At 38.5% G+C, this 27466-nt stretch overlaps 1 protein-coding gene across 1 annotated transcript in view; it reads left to right on the top strand.

The window, feature by feature from the left end:
* Positions 1-26686, top strand: part of LOC130297963 (uncharacterized protein DDB_G0290685-like) — a 79292-nt gene extending 52606 nt beyond the window's left edge. The window contains exons 8-9 of the mRNA XM_056550835.1: positions 12159-12929; positions 26658-26686. Coding sequence (XP_056406810.1) covers positions 12159-12929; positions 26658-26686 — 800 coding nt within the window. The remainder of the gene's footprint in view (positions 1-12158; positions 12930-26657) is intronic.
* Positions 26687-27466: the final 780 nt, after the last annotated feature.

Below are 27466 nucleotides of genomic sequence, written 5' to 3'. Positions count from 1 at the left end.
CTCCTCCTGGCCTTCCTTTGCTTCCTACTGTTCATATATTTGGTTGTCTAGTGATGGGGACCTTCAAAGTGATTAGCTGGAATGTCTGGGGGCTTAACTCCAAGTTCAGGAGGGCCTTATGTTTAGAGTTTGTGAATCGCCAGTCGTCTCACAGTATTTTCTTGCAGGAGACTTTGTAGGTCTTTGTACTGGAGTCAATTACTAACAAACTTGTGTATTTTTCCTCTGATCCTGTTTTTACTTGTTGGAGATTTCAATGTCGTTCCTGATCCTCAGCTCTATGGCACCACTGCTATTGACCCTGGCTCCTCATCTTTTAATACCAGGCACACGGCGTTGGGCCTGACCGACCTCTGGAGGTGGAAATACCCCATGGCATCTGCTTTCTCCTTCTACTGTGCTGCCCATAGATCCTTCTCTCGCATTGATCTGGCTCTGGCATCCGAGAATCTCCCCTAGGCGGTGAGAGATGTTTCCCACACCACTAGGGGGATCTCGGACCACTTTGCTGTATTGCTAGTTCTCAATCTAGGTCTTAGTCCCTCCTCCCATATTTAGAGCATGCACCCTGGTTGGCTACAGGCTGAGGCGGTAGTGGAGGCCTTAGGGGTTGCCCATACAGAGTACTGGTAGCATAATGCTTGGTATCCCGATCCCCTCATTCTGTGGGATGCTTACAAGGATACGATTAGGGGCACTTTTATAGTGGGGGTAGCAGGTCAGTGGAATTTCCAGTTGGCCACGGAGAATAAGTTGTTGCAAGAAGTTCGTGCTTTAGGTGGCATATAGTAGGGATCCTACACCTGATAGTGAAAGGGCGTGGGCTAAAGCGCAGCAGTCTCTGCTGGTTGTCCAGAAGGATAGGATTCAATTGAAGTTGGCAGATAGGGAAGCAGCGCTTTTTGCATTTGGTGATAAGAATGGGAAGCTTTTAGCATACCTAGCAAAGGACAGTCACCCTGCCGCTTCTAATCCTTGTATTAAGGGGGGGGGGTTCCATATTGTCTGACCCTCAGTTAATCAACGCTGTCTTTAGGGATTTCTACTCCTCCCTTTATTCCGCTTCTTCTAGACCCTGTCAGGGGGAAATTCAGTTTTTCCTACAGGACCTATCCCTTCCAAAGCTCAGTCGTGCTCAAGCAGATGCGTTGGATACCCCTTTTACGATAGAGAAGGTGGAACAGGCTATTAGGGATCTTCCTCATGGGAAGAGCCCAGGTTTAGACGGGCTAATGGGTAATTGGTATGGGATGAATGAGGAGCGTTCTTAAATTTCAATCGGTGGCTGAGGCTGACTCTCTTCCGGACTCTATGAGGGAGGCGTTGATAGTGGCACTCCCCAAGCCTGGGAAGGACCCATTGCTACCTGATTCCTACAGACCTATCTCCCTATTGAATGTTGATATTAAGATCTTTACTAAAATACTGGCTACTCACCTATACGGGGTCATTGGCCCTATCGTTCATCCTGACCAATCTGGGTTCATGCCGGGTAGGGCTACTAATGTTTATGTGAAACGCCTACAGCTTAATATCGCGGCAGTGGGGGAAGGCTCTCCTACACGGGTGGTGGTTAGTCTAGATATCTATAAAGCTTTTGGTTCTGTACTGTGGCCCTATTTCTGGGAGGTCTTGGGCATGTTTGGGTTTGGCCCTAGGTTTTGGGCCTGGGTCCGCTTGTTGCATGATTGTCCCAGGTGCTTGTATTCATACTAACCTAGATGTTTCTTCCTCCTGGGCCATGGGACAAGACAGGGCTGCCCACTATCTCCCTTCCTTTTTGCGCTGGCATTTGAGCCTTTCGCAGCGGCCATACATAGAGAAGGTCCGTTGTGGAGGTTTCCCTTTATGCAGATGACACATTAGTATATTTAGCAGATGCAGGGGGCTCCCTCGTTTCTCTAATTGACCTACTTGAGAGGTTTAGCTTTATTTCAGGCTTGCGGGTAAATTGGGTTCAATCCTCCCTCATGGCACTTTCACCTGACATTCTACTTCCCTCTTCTCTCCCAGCGGGGGTACAAGTGGTCTCCCGCTTTAGGTATCTTGGGGTTACGGCATCTCTGGCATATTATATGTCCCTGAATTTAGATCCGCTCTTCAATTCCACAGTTGATCAGTTGCATGCCTGGTCCTCCCTCCTTCTCTCCCTAGCTGGAAGGTTTACTATTTTTAAAATGATTTACTTATCTAAATTCCTTTTATCTCTTTCATTTAGCTCCCGTGGTCCCCCTTTAAGAAATATTTCAATAAACTGTGTGGTGTTCTGGGATCCTTCTATTGCCAGGGAAAGTCTCCCATACTCGGTCGGGCTCTCCTTCAAGCTCCTAAACGGCATGGTGGTTTAGCTGCTCCCAATGTATAGAACTATTTTCTTGCCTCTCAGTTGGTCTATGCAGCATGGTGGATCGACCTGGATCTGGCGGCAACTGCCTTGGCTGGAGCACTTATGGGCTCCTAGGAAGTTCTCACTAACTCGCTCTGCAGGTTCCATTCTCGCTCCTCTTATCCTCTTCCCCTGCTAATTATCGCCAGTGTCGCCAAGCTTCCACAGCCTTTGGTGTCTCGTAGAGCACCCTTGTGGGGAATGTACATTTACCTCACCCTTGTCCTTTTCGGAAATGAAAGAACGTTATGGCATCCCTGGTAGTGCCTTTTTATAGGTATCTTCAGCTTAGGCATGTGGTCCAAGCGCTATTTGGCTCTCTGACATTTACTCCTGCGTTTTCTGCCGTGGAAATTCTCCTGGGCACCACGGATCTCTAAACCCCTTACTCAGTCCTATGCTCTCCTCCAGACACTGGGCCTAGCCCGTTCTCGAACGCTTATCATAAATGGGTGTCTGATATTCCTGATCTGTCTGAGTGCCAGTGGAAGGAAGTTGAGGGCTCCTATTACTCCACGGTGTTTAGTAGTAGGGATATGTTTATTCAGTCTCGGTATGTTTTGAGGTTATTATACCCCTGCTAAGCTGAAACGTATCGGGGTTTCCTCATCTGACTTTTGTTTTTCGTTGTTCTGCGGAGGTTGGCACCTTCCTGCATGTGGTTTGGGAGTATCCTGTTATAGTCTCTTTTTTGGAGTGAGGTAATGGGTTTTTTTTTTGGCAGATAATCTGGATTTCCCCTTCCTTCTTACCCTGGTGCTGTGCTTGCTGGGAGTCATAAATGAGGCGGTCTCTGGTTCGCATAGACGTATACAGATCTGTTTCTTGCTATTCTGTGTCCGTAAAGTGATTGTAATGACATGGAAGGATGCTTCCCCTCCCCCTTTGTCTCACTGGCTGAATTTGGTAAATAAATATGTCCCGTTGTATCAAGCCTTGTATACGAGTCGTAGGTGCCCGAAGAAATTTGACAAGGTGTGGACTCCCTGGCCTTTACTGGCTGTGTCGGCTGACCCTCCGTCTGGAGTGGCCCATTAAGTTTCCTACCAGGATATTGGTCTTGCAAGAGGGGTCGGGCTGGGGGGCGGATCGGAGTCATTGGGATGTGTGGTAGTGTTAATGGATGCTTGTCTACTGGTGTGGGGCTTCTCTGGATAGTACTGGGGATGCTCTTTCCTTATGTGCATGATTTTGCCTTTCCTGTTATTTTATCCCTGTCGTTGTGATGGAGTTGACCTGTGGACCTACAGAGGCACTTTGTAAATTACTTCTATTAAAAAATCTTAATCCTTCCAATAGTTATTAGCTTCTGAAGTTTTCTGTCTAACTGCTCAATGATGATGTCACGTCCCAGGAGCTGTGCATGATGGGAGAATATCCCCATAGGAACTGCTCAGCTCCCGGGACGCGAGTCATCAGAGAGCAGTTAGACAGAAAACAACAACTCAACTTCAGAAGCTAATAACTATTGGAAGGATTAAGATTTTTTTAATAGAAGTAATTTACAAATCTAAATATAATCGGAGCATGCGCTGGGAAATAGCTCGGAGAAATGACAATAGATGAACAACAGAAATAATGTCCTACCTTATGTATTGTGATGCTTCATAATGATAGGACAATGTACAAAGGTTTCTGAAATATGGATGAGGAATGAAAAAAATGAATGGAAGACAATAGTATATTGTAATAAGTAGATGAAGTGGTATATATTAGTTGGGTACCTGGAAAAACTGAATGGATAGTATGGGAGCCAAGAAAAAACATTTCTTTGTATAGATCCTTCTGTGGTGGGCCCGTAAGTGGGTTGCTCCAGCGCTGCAAAATGTAGTGTAATGGTATCAGCACTTCCTTAACAGGGTTATGATGTAATGTCCTGATATGATTATGTACCTGGAGTCTGTAGATGGTCGGAACAGTCACCTTCCAGGATAGAGGTCTTTAGAACAGGTGTAGCGGGAGAACGCTCCGGCCGGTAGCGTCTCAACCGGCTTCCGTCCTCATGGCGAATAGCTCGATGGTGTGAGCGGCTAATAGTGACGTCACTAAGGGGGCACAGAGAGTCCACAAAGATATCGACGCGTTTCGAAAACACTCGGGTTTCCTTCGTCGGGATAAACGATGTGGGTAAGTGGCCGTGATTTATAGGAGGAAGCGAACCTGGCGTGTTAACCCTCTGTGTGCTATCCTGGATGAGTGATTGACTTAGTTTATAGTCCAGCGCTGGGATGAAGATGTTGCCGTATATATATATATGTGTATATTTTTAAGATAAAAGCCCAAAAATTTCCTCATTTCCAAAATTTCTTCATTTGGGGCCATTGAATTTAAATTAAAAATCCATTTGCTTTCTGATCGTGATAGTTGTGCAATGAAGTTCCCTCCTCGCCAGTGTGGGGCAATCTTCTCCAAACCCAAAAAAATGGGATCTTGTGACTGATTGTTGGTGGAATCTTTTATAATGAACTGATAATGGGTCCGTAAAGCCCCGCTGAATGTTATAAAAGTGTTCTTTGATTCTTATTCCTAGTTGCCTCTTTGTTCTGCCGATGTATATTTTTTCACATGGGCAGGTGGTAGCATAGATCACCCCCATAGATTTGCAGTGTATATGATTATTTATTTAGTATTTTATTTTCTCACACTTATTCTCTACCTCAATTGTCGAGTTGGTGTTTTTAATTATTTTACAGGCACTGCAAGCTTTGCATGGAAAGAAGCATTTTTTAGTAGGTAAAAAATTACTACTATTAAGAGCTGATGATTTTTTTGTTGTTGTTAATTTAATAGTGGGGGCTATTTTTATCCCGATGGTAGGTGCTTTTTTGTATACAAAAGAGGGAATCTGTGGGAGGATGTCCCCCAGTATTTTGTCACTGCAGAGGACATTCCAATACCGTTTTACTATTTTCCTAAAGGCGAAGCTTTGATTGCCCCACACTGGCGAGGAGGGAACTTCATTGCGCAACTATCACGATCAGAAAGCAAATGGATTTTTAATTTAAATTCAATGGCCCCAAATGAAGAAATGGAAATTTTTGGGTTTTTATCTTAAAAATATATACACATACATATATATATATATATATATATATATATATATATATATATATATACGGCAACATCTTCATCCCAGCGCTGGACTATAAACTAAGTCAATCACTCATCCAGGATAGCACACAGAGGGTTAACACGCCAGGTTCGCTTCCTCCTATAAATCACGGCCACTTACCCACATCGTGTATCCCGACGAAGGAAACCCGAGTGTTTTCGAAACGCGTCGATATCTTTGTGGACTCTCAGTGCCCCCTTAGTGACGTCACTATTAGCCGCTCACACCATCGAGCTATTCGCCACGAGGACGGGCCGGCCGGAGCGTTCTTCCGCTACACCTGTTCTAAAGACCTCTATCCTGGAAGGTGACTGTTCCGACCATCTACAGACTCCAGGTACATAATCATATCAGGACATTACATCATAACCCTGTTAAGGAAGTGCTGATACCATTACACTACATTTTGCAGCGCTGGAGCAACCCACTTACGGGCCCACCACGGAAGGATCTATACAAAGAAATGTTTTTTCTTGGCTCCCATACTATCCATTCAGTTTTTCCAGGTACCCAACTAATATATACCACTTCATCTACTTATTACAATATACTATTGTCTTCCATTCATTTTTTTCATTCCTCATCCATATTTCAGAAACCTTTGTACATTGTCCTATCATTATGAAGCATCACAATACATAAGGTAGGACATTATTTCTGTTGTTCATCTATTGTCATTTCTCCGAGCTATTTCCCAGCGCGTGCTCCTTTTATATTTATATAGTCTTACTCTTTTTTGTACGTTATTCAGGAATACGTACTGGAGCTAACGCAGCAGGATACAGTAGCCCACAATCTCCACCAGCGCGAGTGATATATTTGTTATAATTTACAAATCTGTTTAACTTGCCAGAGCCAGTTGATATATAAAAAAAAGTTTTGGCCTGTAATACGCCTTTAACCCCTTAAGGACGGAGCCCATTTTCACCTCTAGGATGAAGCCCTTTTTTGCAAATCTGACCACTGTCACTTTAAACATTAACTCTGATGCTTTTACTTATCATTCTGATTCAGAGATTGTTTTTTCGTGACATATTCTACTTTTAACATAGTGGAAAATTTTTGTGGTAACTTGCATCCTTTCTTGGTGAAAAATCCCCAAATTTGATGAAAAAATTTAGCATTATTCGAACTTTGAAGCTCTCTGCTTGTAAGGAAAATGGATATTCCAAAAATATTTTTTGGGGATTCACATATACAATATGGCTACTTTTTGTTTGCATCATAAAATTGACGAGTTTTTACTTATGGAAGACACCAGAGGGCTTCAAAGTTTAGCAGCAATTTTCCAATTTTTCACAAAATTTTCAAACTCACAATTTTTCAGGGACCAGTTCAGGTTTGAAGTGGATTTGAAGGGTCTTCATATTAGAAATACCCCATAAATGACCCCATTATAAAAACTGCACCCCCAAAGTATTCAAAATGACATTCAGTAAATGTTTTAACCCTTTAGGTGTTTCACAGGAAAAGCAGCAAAGTGAAGGAGAAAATTCACAATCTTCATTTTTTACACTCGCATGTTCTTGTAGACCCAATTTTTGAATTTTTACAAGGGGTAAATGGAGAAAATGTATACTTATATGTGTAACCCAATTTCTCTCGATTAAGCACATACCTCATATGTCTATGTAAAGTGTTCGGCGGGCGCAGTAGAGGGCTCAGAAGCGAAGGAGCGACTAGGGGATTTTGGAGAGTACGTTTTTCTGAAATGGTTTTTGGGGGGCATGTCGCATTTAGGAAGCCCCTATGGTGCCAGAACAGCAAAAAAAAAAAAAAAAAAACAGGCCTACCATTTTGGAAACTAGACCCCTTGAGGATCATAACAAGGAATAAAGTGAGCCTTAATACCCCACAGGGCTTTCACGACTTTTGCATATGTATAAAAAAAAAATCACTAAAATGTTGGTTTTCCCCCAAATTTCACATTTTTAAGGGTTAATAACAGAAAAGACCCCCCCAAAATTTGTAACCCCATCTCTTCTGAGTATGGAGGTACCCCATAAGCACTGCGGACGAACTACAATGCTCAGAAGAGAAGGAGTCATATTTGGCTTATTGAGAACAAATTTTGCTCGGGGGGCATGTTGCATTTAGGAAGCCCCTATGGTGCCAGGACAGTTAAAAAAAAAAAAACGATATGGCATACCATTTTGGAAACTAGACCCCTTGAGGAACGTAACAAGGGATAAAGTGAGCTTTAATACCCCACAGGTGTTTCACGACTTTTGCAAATGTAAAGAAAAATATATATTTTTTCACTAAAATGTGGGTTTCCCCCCAAAATTTCACATTTTTGCAAGGGTTAAAAGCAGAAAATACCCCACAAAATTTGTAACCCCATCTCTTCTAAGTATGGAGGTACCCCATAAGTGGACCTGAAGTGCACTGTGGGCGAACTACAATGCTCAGAAGAGAAGGCATCATATTTGGCTTTCTGAGAGTAAATTTTGCTCGGGCGGCATGTCGCATTTAGGAAGCCCCTATGGTGCCAGGACAGCAAAAAAAAAAAAAAAACACATGGCATACCATTTTGGAAACTAGACCCCTCACAGAATGTAATGAGGGGTACAGTGAGCATTTACCTGGTGTCTGACAGATTTTTGGAACAGTGGGGCTGTGCAAAATTTTTCATTTTCACGGACCACTGTTCCAAAGATCCGTCAGACACCAGTGGGGTGTAAATGCTCACTGCACCCCTCATTACTTTCCGTGAGGGGTGTAGTTTCCAAAATGGGGTCACATTTGTTTTTTTTTTTTGCGTTTGTCAGAACCGCTGTAACAATCAGCCACCCCTGTGCAAATCACCTCAAATGTACATGGTGCACTCTCCCTTCTGGGCCTTGTTGTGCGCCCCCAGAGCACATTGCGCCCACATATGGGGTATCTCCGTACTCGGGAGAAATTGCATTACAAATTTTGGGGGGCGTTTTTCCCTTTTACCTCTTGTGAAAATGAAAAGTATAGGGCAACACCAGCATGTTAGTGTAAACATTTTTCTATTTAACACTAACAGGCTGGTGTAGACCCCAACTGTTCCTTTTCATAAGGAGTAAAAGGAGAAAAAGCCCCCAAAATTTCTCCCGAGTACGGTGATACCCCATGTGTGACCCTATTCTGTTGCCTTGAAATACGACAGGGCTCCAAAGTGAGACACATTTGAGGCCTGAATTAGGGATTTGCATAGGGGTGGACATAGGGGTATTCTATGCCAGTGATTCCCAAACAGGGTGCCTCCAGCTGTTGTAAAACTCCCAGCATGCTTGGACAGTCAATTGCTGTCCAGAAATGCTGGGAGTTTTTGTTCTGCAACAGCTGGAGGCTCCATCTTAGAAACACTGCCGTACGATACGTTTTTAATTTTTATTGGGGAAGGGGGGTGGTATGGAGGGCAGTGTACATGCGTATATGTAGTGTTTTGCTCTTTATTTTATGTTAGTGTAGTATAGTGTGTTATTTATGTTAGCGTAGTGTAATGTAGTGTTTTACTCTTTATTTTATGGTAGTGTAGTGTTTTACTCTTTATTTTATGTTAGCGTAGTGTAGTGTAGCATAGTGTAGTGTTTTTAGGTTACATTCACACTGGAGGCAGATTACACTGAGTCTCCCGCTAGGAGTTTGAGCTGCGGCGGAAAATTTGCTGCAGCTCAAATTTGAAGCGGGGAACTCACTGTAATCTGCTGCCAGTGTGAATGTAGCCTGTACATTCACATGGGAGGGGGGGTCAAAACTACAACTCCCAGCATGCACAGACAGACCATGCATGCTGGGAGTTGTAGTTTTGCAACAGCTGGAGGCACACTGGTTGGAAAACCTTGAGTTAAGTTCTATGACCTAACTCAGTATTTTCCAACCAGTGTGCCTCCAGCTGTTGCAAAACTACAACTCCCAGCATGTACTGATTTCGGAAGGGCATGCTGGGAGATGTAGTTATGCAATGGCTGGAGGCATGCAAGTACAACTCCCAGCATGCCAAGACAGCCTTATGCTGTTCCTGAATGCTGGGAGTTGTAGTTTTGCAAGATTTAGAGGGGTTCAGGTTGTAAATCACTGTCCAGTGGTCTCAAAACTGTGGCCCTCCAGATGTTGCAAAATTACAACTCGCAGCATGCCCAGACAGCAAACTGCTGTCTGGGCATGCTGAGAGTTGTAGTTTTGCAACATCTGGAGGGCTACAGTTTGAGACCACTTAGTGATCTACAACCTGAACCCCTCTATTGCAAAACTACAAGTCCCAGCATGCCCACACAGCAAACAGTTGTCTGGGCATGCTGGGAGTTGTAGTTTTGCAACATCTGGAGGGCCACGGTTTAGAGACCACTGTAAACTGTGGCCCTCCGGATGTTGCTAGGCAACAGCTCACCTAGCAGGACCCGGAAGTATTGCCGCCGCACATGGGGGATCCCCGTATGGAGGATCGCGCTCAGGGATCCAGGTAAGGGTCCTTCGTGCCGACCGACCAATAGCAGTGATAGGAGGGGTGGCACCCCTGCCACCAAACTCCTATCCCTTCAGGAGGATCGATGGTGTCTCGGACACCCCAATCGATCCCTCTTATTTTCCGGGTCACCAGTGGCCTATATGACCCGGAATCGCGCATCGCGGTCATGGGGGGGGGGGGGTCTCAGGACCCCCCTCGGCAATGTGCCGGGATGCCTGCTGTTAGATAACAGCAGTCATACCGGCCCGATCACCGCTACCGGTGACGTGGCGCTCCCGGAACCCATCGACGTACATGTATGTCGCCGCGCGCCAAGTCACACTTTGTGGCGCCGTACATGTACGGCGCTCGTCGTGAAGGGGTTAATGGTTGTTAATGGAATGTTTTGCCATGCTGAATGTACTTGGACACACAAATAATAATAATAATCTGCTGCTGAGGCCCAACCAATGGCCTCCCAGAGGTGCTTGATGGGAGACAAGTCTGGAGACACCGCAGGTCATGGTAGCACGTTTAGGCTATACTGGCTGCTCACAATATCACGAGAAACATGCGACCGGGCACTCTGCTAGAGAGACTTCTCTTAGGACACTTAGGAGAAATGGCAGGACCAGTGGGACCACGACCAAATCAATATAACACTTCGGTAGAAGTGTACTAAAGGGGTCTGGTTACCTCTACCGCCAACCCACACCAAATCCTGGGTGAAGGATCGGTGAGACATTCTCTCATAGAGTGTTCTTCATGGTGTTGCCCTCTTCGAGGTAATATCCAGATCAATCTTCATCTATCGTTGTGTCTGAGATAAAAGTGGGACTGGTTGAAGAGGATAGACCTCCATTCCGGCCTCCATAGATCACTTAGCTCGTAGCTAGTCATGTAAGTGCCTTCTAATGGTTTATGTTGACACCATTTCGGCTTGGTAGGTGAGATCACTATGCGCCATTCTTCGAAGATCATTCCAGTTTATCATCGATCTCCCAACCGCTGGGACAGACAACTGTAAACAGCACTGACAGCTATGTGCGTAGCGATCTGCCGGAGTGATAAACCACCGCCCCCCAGTTCTAGGACTCCGTCCCTCTCAGTTTGGGACAAGTTTCGATAAGTGGCTCGTCTAAGAACAGGAGACAGTTCGCACAATTGCACTGAAATAATTCAATTTCTGAGGTCTCATTGGGCTAAGCATTTTTTGCTTTCGATCTTTTATACCAGTGAAGCCCCTCCCACACAGATTAGCGCTAGGGGCTTAAAAACATTGCATTTCTGAAGCGACACCTTCTACTTTACATATCCTTGAGGCTTTTTGCGATTTTAGTGTTTGGGAGAGTAAATTGTAGGGATCCTTCCCCGGGGTTCTGCAGTCAGGTGATCGATCCACATGCAAATTCTACGATATAACTGTATTTTCAATTGTGAGAAGGGGTTAAAGTGAAGCCAAATTGGTAATGAGGGTCTCATTGTTTTGGAAGAGGACGCGCTCGATGGTTCAGATTGTAGAATTGGCCATTTTTATTACATAAACCTAGAAGGACCAATTCTACAATGAGTGTTGATCCTGGACGTGGTCATTGACAATTTGTGTTACATAAAGGGGTACTCCGCTGCTCAGCATTTGGAACAAATTGTTCCAAACCCTGGAGCCGGGAGCTTGTGACATCATAGCCCCACCCCCTCAATGCCGCCACGCCCCCTCCCATAGAATTGCATTGAGGGGGTGGGGCGTGACGTCATGAGGGGCAGGACTATTACATCACAAGCTCCAGCGTTCTGAAAAGTTTGTTCCAAAGGCTGAGCAGCAGAGTACCCATTTAAAGGTGTTATCCAGGAATAGAAAAACAGCTCATTTCTATCAAAAACAGCTCCACATCTGTCTCCAGGTTGGGTGCAGTTCTGCAGCTCCATTCCTTTCAAGTTAATGGAGCCAAGTAATAGCACACTCAACCTGGGGACAGATGTGGAGCTGTTTTTGAAAGAAATGAGCTCTGTTTTTCTATTCCTGGATAACCCCTTTTAACTTTAATGGGTAAAATATTTTTGGAAACTTCATACGGTAATTCTGCTATTAGCGATTTATACATAGATGTTTACAGACTTGTAGATATTTGGTAACGTGTGTGTATATATGTATTTAAGCTAGATGAATGTTTTCAGTCAGATAGAATTGCGTAAATTTTTTATGTTAATTTTACAAAATAAAATCCATTTTAACCCAACAGAAAATCCTAAAAAGAATTATGAGGAAAACTTCATGTTATCGCAAAGTTTTAAAGTAGAAGATGGAGAGATCATGGAGCGCTCCTCAGGACAAGATGGAGAGATCATGGAGCGCTCCTCAGGACAAGATGGAGAGATCGTGGAGCGCTCCTCAGGAGAAGATGGAGAGATCATGGAGCGCTCCTCAGGACAAAATGGAGAGATCATGGAGCGCTCCTCAGGAGAAGATGGAGAGATCATGGAGCGCTGCTCAGGAGAAGATGGAGAGATCATGGAGCGCTGCTCAGGACAAGATGGAGAGATCATGGAGCGCTCCTCAGGACAAGATGGAGAGATCATGGAGCGCTCCTCAGGAGAAGATGTAGAGATCATGGAGCGCTGCTCAGGAGAAGATGGAGAGATCATGGAGCGCTCCTCAGGACAAGATGGAGAGATCGTGGAGCGCTCCTCAGGAGAAGATGGAGAGATCCTGGAGCGCTCCTCAGGAGAAGATGGAGAGATCCTGGAGCGCTCCTCAGCAGAAGATGGAGAGATCCTGGAGCGCTCCTCAGGATACGATGGAGAGATCATGGAGCGCTCCTCAAGAGACTATGGAGAGATCATGGAGCGCTCCTCAGGAGAAGATGGAGAGATCCTGGAGCGCTCCTCAGGAGAAGATGGAGAGATCCTGGAGCGCTCCTCAGCAGAAGATGGAGAGATCCTGGAGCGCTCCTCAGGATACGATGGAGAGATCATGGAGCGCTCCTCAAGAGACTATGGAGAGATCATGGAGCGCTCCTCGGGAGAAGATGGAGGGATCATGGAGCGCTCCTCAGGAGAAGATGGAGAGATCATGGAGCGCTCCTCAGGACAAGATGGAGAGATCATGGAGCGCTCCTCAGGACAAGATGGAGAGATCGTGGAGCGCTCCTCAGGAGAAGATGGAGAGATCATGGAGCGCTCCTCAGGACAAAATGGAGAGATCATGGAGCGCTCCTCAGGAGAAGATGGAGAGATCATGGAGCGCTGCTCAGGAGAAGATGGAGAGATCATGGAGCGCTGCTCAGGACAAGATGGAGAGATCATGGAGCGCTCCTCAGGACAAGATGGAGAGATCATGGAGCGCTCCTCAGGAGAAGATGTAGAGATCATGGAGCGCTGCTCAGGAGAAGATGGAGAGATCATGGAGCGCTCCTCAGGACAAGATGGAGAGATCGTGGAGCGCTCCTCAGGAGAAGATGGAGAGATCCTGGAGCGCTCCTCAGGAGAAGATGGAGAGATCCTGGAGCGCTCCTCAGCAGAAGATGGAGAGATCCTGGAGCGCTCCTCAGGATACGATGGAGAGATCATGGAGCGCTCCTCAAGAGACTATGGAGAGATCATGGAGCGCTCCTCAGGAGAAGATGGAGAGATCGTGGAGCGCCCCTCAGGAGAAGATGGAGAGATCGTGGAGCGCCCCTCAGGAGAAGATGGAGGGATCATGGAGCGCTCCTCAGGAGAAGATGGAGAGATCATGGAGCGCCCCTCAGGAGAAGATGGAGGGATCATGGAGCGCTCCTCAGGAGAAGATGGAGAGATCATGGAGCGCTCCTCAGGAGAAGATGGAGAGATCATGGAGCGCTCCTCAGGACAAGATGGAGAGATCATGGAGCGCTCCTCAGGAGAAGACCTCCTTACCCCTAATGTCCATCCAGATCTATCAAACAATAATCCTCCTGATCATGGGAAACCTTCTCCTCCCCAACCGCACATTGTTACCACAAGGACAGAGCAGAAAGGGGGGAAAAGGAATCAATGTGATGAATGTGGGAAACTCTTAACAAAAAAAGCTGGTCTTTATACACAAAGAAAAGTCACAGACATGAGAGAAGTCACACAGGAGAGAAGCCATATTCATGTTCAGAATGTGGGAAACGTTTTGCAGAAAAATAAAGTCTCGTTCGACACTGGAGAAGCCACACTGGGGAGAAGCCATATTCATGTTCAGAATGTAGGAAATATTTTACACGTAAACCACATCTTGTAATACATAAGAGAATTCACACAGGAGGGATGCTGTATTCACGTTCGTAATAATATTTCATTACTAAAGGAAAACTAAGGAAACACAGAGGAGAAGTCATTTTGATGAAATGTTCATACTGTATAAGGAAACCACATGTGGTTATTCAGACATTAACCCCTTAAGGACCCAGCCCATTATGACCTTAAGGACCCAGGCACATCTTTGCACATCTGACCACTGTCACTTTAAGAATTAATAACTCTGATGCTTTTACTTATTTATTTGATTCCAAGATGTTTTTTTTCATGACTATTCTTTATGTTAACTTTATGTTAATGGTAAATTTTGTCGATACTTGCATCATTTCTTGGTGAAATATCCCAAAATATCATGAAAAATTTGAAAATTTAGCATTTTTCTAACTTTGAAGCTCTCTGCTTATAGGGAAAATAGAAATTCCCAATAAATTATATATTGATTCACATATACAATATACTTTATGTTTCCATCATACAGGAGATATCTTTATATTATTATATTATATACAATATATTATGTCCCCATCATACAGGAGATGTCTTTATATTATTATATACAATATATTATGTCACCATCATACAGGAGATATCTTTATATTATTATATTATATACAATATATTATGTCACCATCATACAGGAGATATCTTTATATTATTATATTATATACAATATATTATGTCACCATCATACAGGAGATATCTTTATATTATTATATACAATATATTATGTCACCATCATACAGGAGATATCTTTATATTATTATATACAATATATTATGTCACCATCATACAGGAGATATCTTTATATTATTATATACAATATATTATGTCACCATCATACAGGAGATATCTTTATATTATTATATACAATATATTATGTCACCATCATACAGGAGATATCTTTATATTATTATATTATATACAATATATTATGTCCCCATCATACAGGAGATATCTTTATATTATTATATACAATATATTATGTCCCCATCATACAGGAGATATCTTTATATTATTATATACAATATATTATGTCCCCATCATACAGGAGATATCTTTATATTATTATATACAATATATTATGTCCCCATCATACAGGAGATATCTTTATATTATTATATACAATATATTATGTCCCCATCATACAGGAGATATCTTTATATTATTATATTATATACAATATATTATGTCACCATCATACAGGAGATATCTTTATATTATTATATACAATATATTATGTCACCATCATACAGGAGATATCTTTATATTATTATATACAATATATTATGTCACCATCATACAGAAGATATCTTTATATTATTATATACAATATATTATGTCACCATCATACAGGAGATATCTTTATATTATTATATACAATATATTATGTCACCATCATACAGAAGATATCTTTATATTATTATATTATATACAATATATTATGTCACCATCATACAGGAGATATCTTTATATTATTATATACAATATATTATGTCACCATCATACAGGAGATATCTTTATATTATTATATACAATATATTATGTCACCATCATACAGGAGATATCTTTATATTATTATATACAATATATTATGTCACCATCATACAGAAGATATCTTTATATTATTATATACAATATATTATGTCACCATCATACAGGAGATATCTTTATATTATTATATACAATATATTATGTCACCATCATACAGGAGATATCTTTATATTATTATATACAATATATTATGTCACCATCATACAGGAGATATCTTTATATTATTATATACAATATATTATGTCACCATCATACAGGAGATATCTTTATATTATTATATACAATATATTATGTCACCATCATACAGGAGATATCTTTATATTATTATATACAATATATTATGTCACCATCATACAGGAGATATCTTTATATTATTATATACAATATATTATGTCACCATCATACAGGAGATATCATTATATTATTATATACAATATATTATGTCACCATCATACAGGATATATCTTTATATTATTACATACAATATATTATGTCCCCATCATACAGGAGATATCTTTATATTATTATATTAAATACAATATATTATGTCCCCATCATACAGGAGATATCTTTATATTATTATATTAAATACAATATATTATGTCCCCATCATACAGGAGATATCTTTATATTATTATATACAATATATTATGTCACCATCATACAGGAGATATCTTTATATTATTATATACAATATATTATGTCACCATCATACAGGAAATATCTTTATATTATTATATACAATATATTATGTCACCATCATACAGGAGATATCTTTATATTATTATATACAATATATTATGTCACCATCATACAGGAGATATCTTTATATTATTATATACAATATATTATGTCCCCATCATACAGGGGATATCTTTATATTATTATATACAATATATTATGTCACCATCATACAGGAGATATCTTTATATTATTATATACAATATATTATGTCACCATCATACAGGAGATATCTTTATATTATATTATTATATACAATATATTATGTCCCCATCATACAGGAGATATCTTTATATTATTATATACAATATATTATGTCACCATCATACAGGAGATATCTTTATATTATTATATACAATATATTATGTCCCCATCATACAGGAGATATCTTTATATTATTATATACAATATATTATGTTCCCATCATACAGGAGACATCTTTATATTATTATATACAATATATTATGTCCCCATCATACAGGAGATATCTTTATATTATTATATACAATATATTATGTCCCCATCATACAGGATATATCTTTATATTATTATATACAATATATTATGTCACCATCATACAGGAGATATCTTTATATTATATACAATATATTATGTCCCCATCATACAGGAGATATCTTTATATTATTATATACAATATATTATATCACCATCATACAGGAGATATCTTTATATTATTGTATACAATATATTATGTCCCCATCATACAGGATATATCTTTATATTATTACATACAATATATTATGTCACCATCATACAGGAGATATCTTTATATTATATACAATATATTATGTCACCATCATACAGGAGATATCTTTATATTATTATATTATATACAATATATTATGTCACCATCATACAGGAGATATCTTTATATTATATACAATATATTATGTCCCCATCATACAGGAGATATCTTTATATTATTATATACAATATATTATGTCCCCATCATACAGGAGATATCTTTATATTATTATATTATATACAATATATTATGTCACCATCATACAGGAGATATCTTTATATTATTATATTATATACAATATATTATGTCACCATCATACAGGAGATATCTTTATATTATTATATTATATACAATATATTATGTCACCATCATACAGGAGATATCTTTATACTATATACAATATATTATGTCACCATCATACAGGAGATATCTTTATATTATTATATACAATATATTATGTCTCCATCATACAGGAGATATCTTTATATTATTATATACAATATATTATGTCCCCATCATACAGGATATATCTTTATATTATTATATTATATACAATATATTATGTCCCCATCATACAGGAGATATCTTTATATTATTATATACAATATATTATGTCCCCATCATACAGGAGATATCTTTATATTATTATATACAATATATTATGTCACCATCATACAGGAGATATCTTTATATTATTATATACAATATATTATGTCCCCATCATACATGAGATATCTTTATATTATTATATTATATACAATATATTATGTCCCCATCATACAGGAGATATCTTTATATTATTATATACAATATATTATGTCCCCATCATACCGGAGATATCTTTATATTATTATATACAATATATTATGTCACCATCATACAGGAGATATCTTTATATTATTATATACAATATATTATGTCACCATCATACAGGAGATATCTTTATATTATTATATTATATACAATATATTATGTCCCCATCATACAGGAGATATCTTTATATTATTATATACAATATATTATGTCCCCATCATACAGGAGATATCTTTATATTATTATATACAATATATTATGTCCCCATCATACATGAGATATCTTTATATTATTATATACAATATATTATGTCCCCATCATACAGGAGATATCTTTATATTATTATATACAATATATTATGTCCCCATCATACAGAAGATATCTTTATATTATTATATACAATATATTATGTCCCCATCATACGGGAGATATCTTTATATTATTATATACAATATATTATATCACCATCATACAGGAGATATCTTTATATTATTATATTATATACAATATATTATGTCTCCATCATACCGGAGATATCTTTATATTATATACAATATATTATGTCCCCATCATACAGGAGATATCTTTATATTATTATATACAATATATTATGTCCCCATCATACAGGAGATATCTTTATATTATTATATACAATATATTATGTCCCCATCATACAGGAGATATCTTTATATTATTATATACAATATATTATGTCCCCATCATACAGGAGATATCTTTATATTATTATATACAATATATTATGTCCCCATCATACAGGAGATATCTTTATATTATATACAATATATTATGTCCCCATCATACAGGAGATATCTTTATATTATTATATACAATATATTATGTCCCCATCATACAGGAGATATCTTTATATTATTATATACAATATATTATGTCCCCATCATACAGGAGATATCTTTATATTATTATATACAATATATTATGTCACCATCATACAGGAGATATCTTTATATTATTATATACAATATATTATGTCCCCATCATACAGGAAATATCTTTATATTATTATATACAATATATTATGTCACCATCATACAGGAGATATCGTTATATTATTATATACAATATATTATGTCCCCATCATACAGGGGATATCTTTATATTATTATATACAATATATTATGTCATCATCATACAGGAGATATCTTTATATTATTATATACAATATATTATGTCACCATCATACAGGAGATATCTTTATATTATTATATACAATATATTATGTCACCATCATACAGGAGATATCTTTATATTATTATATACAATATATTATGTCACCATCATACAGGAGATATCTTTATATTATTATATACAATATATTATGTCACCATCATACAGGAGATATCTTTATATTATTATATACAATATATTATGTCACATCATACAGGAGATATTTTTATATTATTATATACAATATATTATGTCCCCATCATACAGGAAATATCTTTATATTATTATATACAATATATTATGTCACCATCATACAGGAGATATCTTTATATTATTATATACAATATATTATGTCCCCATCATACAGGAAATATCTTTATATTATTATATACAATATATTATGTCACCATCATACAGGAGATATCTTTATATTATTATATTATATACAATATATTATGTCCCCATCATACAGGAGATATCTTTATATTATTATATTATATACATATTATATACAATATATTATGTCACCATCATACAGGAGATATCTTTATATTATTATATACAATATATTATGTCACCATCATACAGGAGATATCTTTATATTATTATATACAATATATTATGTCCCCATCATACAGGAGATATCTTTATATTATTATATACAATATATTATGTCACCATCATACAGGAGATATCTTTATATTATTATATACAATATATTATGTCCCCATCATACAGGAGATATCTTTATATTATTATATACAATATATTATGTCACCATCATACAGGAGATATCTTTATATTATTATATACAATATATTATGTCACCATCATACAGGAGATATCTTTATATTATTATATACAATATATTATGTCACCATCATACAGGAGATATCTTTATATTATTATATACAATATATTATGTCACCATCATACAGTAGATATCTTTATATTATTATATACAATATATTATGTCACCATCATACAGGAGATATCTTTATATTATTATATTATATACAATATATTATGTCACCATCATACAGGAGATATCTTTATATTATTATATACAATATATTATGTCACCATCATACAGGAGATATCTTTATATTATTATATTATATACAATATATTATGTCACCATCATACAGGAGATATCTTTATATTATTATATACAATATATTATGTCACCATCATACAGGAGATATCTTTATATTATTATATTATATACAATATATTATGTCCCCATCATACAGGAGATATCTTTATATTATTTTATTATATACAATATATTATGTCATCATCATACAGGAGATATCTTTATATTATTATATATAATATATTATGTCCCCATCATACAGGAGATATCTTTATATTATTATATACAATATATTATGTCCCCATCATACAGGAGATATCTTTATATTATTATATAATATATTATGTCCCCATCATACAGGAGATATCTTTATATTATTATATACAATATATTATGTCACCATCATACAGGAGATATCTTTATATTATTATATACAATATATTATGTCACCATCATACAGGAGATATCTTTATATTATTATATAATATATTATGTCCCCATCATACAGGAGATATCTTTATATTATTATATACAATATATTATGTCATCATCATACAGGAGATATCTTTATATTATTATATACAATATATTATGTCCCCATCATACAGAAGATATCTTTATATTATTATATACAATATATTATGTCACCATCATAGAGGAGATATATTTATATTATTATATACAATATATTATGTCCCCATCATACAGGAGATATCTTTATATTATTATATACAATATATTATATCACCATCATACAGGAGATATCTTTATATTATATACAATATATTATGTCACCATCATACAGGAGATATCTTTATATTATTATATACAATATATTATGTCCCCATCATACAGGAGATATCTTTATATTATTATATACAATATATTATGTCCCCATCATACAGGAGATATCTTTATATTATTATATACAATATATTATGTCCCCATCATACAGGAGATATCTTTATATTATTATATACAATATATTATGTCACCATCATACAGGAGATATCTTTATATTATTATATACAATATATTATGTCCCCATCATACAGGAGATATCTTTATATTATTGTATACAATATATTATGTCCCCATCATACAGGAGATATCTTTATATTATTATATACAATATATTATGTCACCATCATACAGGAGATATCTTTATATTATTATATACAATATATTATGTCACCATCATACAGGAGATATCTTTATATTATTATATTATATACAATATATTATGTCCCCATCATACAGGAGATATCTTTATATTATTATATACAATATATTATGTCCCCATTATACAGGAGATATCTTTATATTATTATATACAATATATTATGTCACCATCATACAGGGGATATCTTTATATTATTATATACAATATATTATGTCACCATCATACAGGAGATATCTTTATATTATTATATACAATATATTATGTCCCCATCATACAGGAGATATCTTTATATTATTATATACAATATATTATGTCACCATCATACAGGAGATATCTTTATATTATTATATTATATACAATATATTATGTCCCCATCATACAGAAGATATCTTTATATTATTATATTATATACAATATATTATGTCACCATCATACAGGAGATATCTTTATATTATTATATACAATATATTATGTCACCATCATACAGGAGATATCTTTATATTATTATATACAATATATTATGTCACCATCATACAGAAGATATCTTTATATTATTATATACAATATATTATGTCACCATCATACAGGAGATATCTTTATATTATTATATACAATATATTATGTCACCATCATACAGGAGATATCTTTATATTATTATATTATATACAATATATTATGTCCCCATCATACAGGAGATATCTTTATATTATTATATACAATATATTATGTCACCATCATACAGGAGATATCTTTATATTATATACAATATATTATGTCCCCATCATACAGGAGATATCTTTATATTATATACAATATATTATGTCACCATCATACAGGAGATATCTTTATATTATTATATACAATATATTATGTCACCATCATACAGGAGATATCTTTATATTATTATATACAATATATTATGTCCCCATCATACAGGAGATATCTTTATATTATTATATACAATATATTATGTCCCCATCATACAGGAGATATCTTTATATTATTATATACAATATATTATGTCACCATCATACAGGAGATATCTTTATATTATTATATACAATATATTATGTCCCCATCATACAGGAGATATCTTTATATTATTATATACAATATATTATGTCCCCATCATACAGGAGATATCTTTATATTATATACAATATATTATGTCACCATCATACAGGAGATATCTTTATATTATTATATACAATATATTATGTCACCATCATACAGGAGATATCTTTATATTATTATATACAATATATTATGTCCCCATCATACAGGAGACATCTTTATATTATTATATACAATATATTATGTCCCCATCATACAGGAGATATCTTTATATTATTATATACAATATATTATGTCACCATCATACAGGAGATATCTTTATATTATTATATACAATATATTATGTCACCATCATACAGGAGATATCTTTATATTATTATATACAATATATTATGTTTCCATCATAAAGTTGAGATGTTTTTACTTTTGGAGACATCAGAGGCTTCAAAGTTCAGCAGCAATTTTAAAAATTTTTACGAAATGTTCAAAATCTGAATTTTTCAGGGACCAGTTCAGTTTTGAAGTGGATTTGAGGGGCCTTCATATTAGAAATACCCCACAAATTACCCCATTATAAAAACTCCACCCCCCCAAAGTATTCAAAATGACATTCAGAAAGTTTGTTAACCCTTTAGGCGTTTCACACGAATAGCAGCAAAGTGAAGGAGAAAATTCAAAATCTCCACTTTTTTAAAATATTTTTATATGTTCTTATAGACGCAGTTTTTGAATTTTTACAAGGGGTAAAAGGAGAGAAAGCCCCCCAAAGTGTGTAACCCAATTTCTCTCGAGTAAGGAAATACCTCATATGTGTATGTAAAGTGCTCTGTGGGTGCAGTAGAGGGCTCAGAAGGGAAGGAGCGACAGTGGGATTTTGAAGAGTGAATTTTGCTGAAATGGTTTTTGGGGGCATTTCACATTTAGGAAGACGCTATGGTGCCAGAACAGAAAAAAAAAACCATATGGCATACTATTTTGGAAACTACATCCCATAACAAGGGGTCCAGTGAGCCTTAACACCCCACAGGTGTTAGATGACTTTTCGTTAGTCGGATGTGTAAATGATTAAAAAAAAAGTCACTAAAATGCTGGGTTTCCCCCCCCCCCCCAAAATTTGTAACCCCATTTCTTCTGAGTATGGAAATACCGTATATGTGGATGTAAAGTGCTCTGCAGGCGCACTACAATGCTCAGAAGAGAAGGAGCGCCATTGATCTTTTGGAGAGAGAATTTGTTTGGAATGGAAGTCGTGGGCCATGTGCGTTTACAAAGCCCCCCGTGGTGCCAGAACAGTGGACCCCCCCACATGTGACCCCATTTTAGAAACTACACCCCTCACAGAATTTATTAAGGGGTGCAGTGAGTATTTACACCCCACTGGCGTTTGACAGACTTTTGAGGCCTAAATTAGGGATTTGAATAGGGGTGTACCCGGATCCAAGAATTACACTTGCCTCCGTTAGCAAAATTACCCTACGGCAGTGTTTCCCAAACAGGGTGCCTCCAGCTGTTGCAGAACTCCCAGCCTGCCAGGACAGTTAGTGGCTGTCCGGCAATACTGGGATTTGTTTTGCAACAGCTGGATGCTCCGTTATGGAAACACTGCCATACAAGACGTTTTTATTGGGGTATATGTATATGTAGTGTATTACCATTTATTTTGTGTAGTGTAGTGTTTTTAGGGTACATTCACACGGGGTTTACAGCGAGTTTCCCGCTAGGAGTTTGAACTGCAGCGGAAAATTTGCAGCATCTCAAACTTGCAGCGAGAAACTCACTGTAAACCCCCGTGTGTATCTACCCTGTACATGGGGGGGGGGGGGGGGGGGGGAGGGAGTAGGGGAAAACCTCCAGCTGTTGCAAAACTACAAGTCCCAGCATGCTCTTTGGCTGTCCGTGCATGCTGGGGGTTGTAGTTATGCAACAGCTGGAGGCACACTGGTTGCAAAACACAGAGTTTGTTACTCAGTGTTTTGCAACCAGTGTGCCTCCAGCTGTTGCAAAACCACATCTCCCAGCATGCTGAGAGTTCTAGTTTGCAACAGCTGGAGGCACAGTAGTTGCGAAACACTGAGTTAGGTAATAAACTCTGTTTCACAACCAGTGTGCCTTCAGCTGTTGCAAAACTACAACTCTCAGCATGCTGTGAAAGCAGAAGGGCATGCTGGGACTTGTAGTTATGCAACAGCTGGAGATACTTTTTCGTAGAAAAAAAATGTGCCTCCAGCTGTGCCTTGTGCTGTTGCATAACAACTACTCCCACCCTGCCCTTTTGCGCATGCTGGGAGTTGTTGCTAAGCAACAGCAGGAGGACAGCCTTACCTGTCCAGCAGTGTCACCTTTCATCACCAGACCCCTCCATTACTGTATAATGTCCCAGCAGTGTCACCTCTCCAGTCATCACCAGACCCATCCATTACTGTATAATGTCCCAGCAGGGTCACCTCTCTAATCATCACCAGACCCCTCCATTACTGTATAATGTCCCAGCAGGGTCACCTCTCTAATCATCACCAGACCCCTCCATTACTGTATAATGTCCCAGCAGTGTCACCTCTCCAGTCATCACCAGACCCCTCCATTATTGTATAATGCCCCAGCAGTGTCACCTCTCCAGTCATCACCAGACCCCTCCATTATTGTATAATGCCCCAGCAGTGTCACCTCTCCAGTCATCACCAGACCCCTCCATTACTGTATATTGTCCAGCAGTGTCACCTCTCCAGTCATCACCAGACCCCTCCATTACTGTACAATGTCCCAGCAGGGTCACCTCTCTAATCATCACCAGACCCCTCCATTACTGTATAATGTCCCAACAGTGTCACCTCTCAAGTCATCACCAGACCCCTCCATTACTGTAAAATGTCCCAGCAGTGTCACCTCTCTAATCATCACCAGACCCCTCCATTACGGTATAATGTCCCAGCAGTGTCACCTCTCCAGTCATCACCAGACCCCTCCATTACTGTATAATGTCCCAACAGTGTCACCTCCCTAATCATCACCAGACCCCTCCATTACTGTATAATGTCCCAGCAGTGTCACCTCTCTAATCATCACCAGACCCCTCCATTACTGTATAATGTCCCAGCAGTGTCTCCTCTCCAGTCATCACCAGACCCCTCCATTATTGTATAATGTCCCAGCAGTGTCACCTCTCCAGTCATCACCAGACCCCTCCATTACTGTATAATGTCCAGCAGTGTCACCTCTCCAGTCATCACCAGACCCCTCCATTACTGTATAATGTCCAGCAGTGTCACCTCTCCAGTCATCACCAGACCCCTCCATTACTGTATAATGTCCCAGCAGGGTCACCTCTCTAATCATCACCAGACCCCTCCATTACTGTATAATGTCCCAGCAGTGTCACCTCTCCAGTCATCACCAGACCCCTCCATTATTGTATAATGCCCCAGCAGTGTCACCTCTCCAGTCATCACCAGACCCCTCCATTACTGTATATTGTCCAGCAGTGTCACCTCTCCAGTCATCACCAGACCCCTCCATTACTGTACAATGTCCCAGCAGGGTCACCTCTCTAATCATCACCAGACCCCTCCATTACTGTATAATGTCCCAACAGTGTCACCTCTCCAGTCATCACCAGACCCCTCCATTACTGTATAATGTCCCAGCAGTGTCACCTCTCTAATCATCACCAGACCCCTCCATTACGGTATAATGTCCCAGCAGTGTCACCTCTCTAATCATCACCAGACCCCTCTATTACTGTATAATGTCCCAGCAGTGTCACCTCTCCAGTCATCACCAGACCCCTCCATTAGTAATAATGTACCCGATATAATAAAAAGAGGGCATCAAAGAGTTTCTCCCACCCCTGCTGCCCTATAAAAAGGCTCTTAGAGGCTACTTCATGGTAGTGTACCTTTTGGTGAGAGACCGTTAACTGCTAGACATGCCTCTACAATGTATTCAAAGACGTTTTGCCCAGTTGACACTTTGAGAAGGGGTTCATTGTCCATGAATAGCCATCTGTAAACCGGGACGGCTATGGGCTACAACCTTATTATAATTCTTTTTAGGATCTGATGACCGTCTGGTTCAAGTATAGAGGTTGTGGAGCGACACACTGCCCTCTGCTGGTGTAATGTACTGGGGAGCTGTCGCATATGACACCCCTAGTGGTGATAGGAGAGACCCTAACAGCTCAGTGATATGTGCAGTACCCCTTAGGGCCCCATATGTTGCCTCACCAGTATTAGTCAGGCCCACACACACAGCATTAATGTCCCAGCAGTGTCACCTCTCTAATCATCACCAGACCCCTCCATTACTGTATAATGTCCCAGCAGTGTCACCTCTCCAGTCATCACCAGACCCCTCCATTACTGTATAATGTCCCAGCAGTGTCACCTCTCCAGTCATCACCAGACCCCTCCATTACTGTATAATGTCCCAGCAGTGTCACCTCTCCAGTCATCACCAGACCCCTCCATTACTGTATAATGTCCCAGCAGTGTCACCTCTCCAGTCATCACCAGACCCATCCATTACTGTATAATGTCCCAGCAGGGTCACCTCTCTAATCATCACCAGACCCCTCCATTACTGTATAATGTCCCAGCAGGGTCACCTCTCCAGTCATCACCAGACCCCTCCATTACTGTATAATGTCCCAGCAGGGTCACCTCTCTAATCATCACCAGACCCCTCCATTACTGTACAATGTCCCAGCAGGGTCACCTCTCTAATCATCACCAGACCCCCTCCATTACTGTATAATGTCCCAACAGTGTCACCTCTCCAGTCATCACCAGACCCCTCCATTACTGTATTATGTCCCAGCAGTGTCACCTCTCCAATCATCACCAGACCCCTCCATTACGGTATA

This window comes from Hyla sarda, assembly GCF_029499605.1.
Source record: "Hyla sarda isolate aHylSar1 chromosome 1 unlocalized genomic scaffold, aHylSar1.hap1 SUPER_1_unloc_12, whole genome shotgun sequence".
Lineage (NCBI taxonomy): Eukaryota > Metazoa > Chordata > Amphibia > Anura > Hylidae > Hyla > Hyla sarda.
This window is presented reverse-complemented; position numbering and strand designations above follow the sequence as displayed.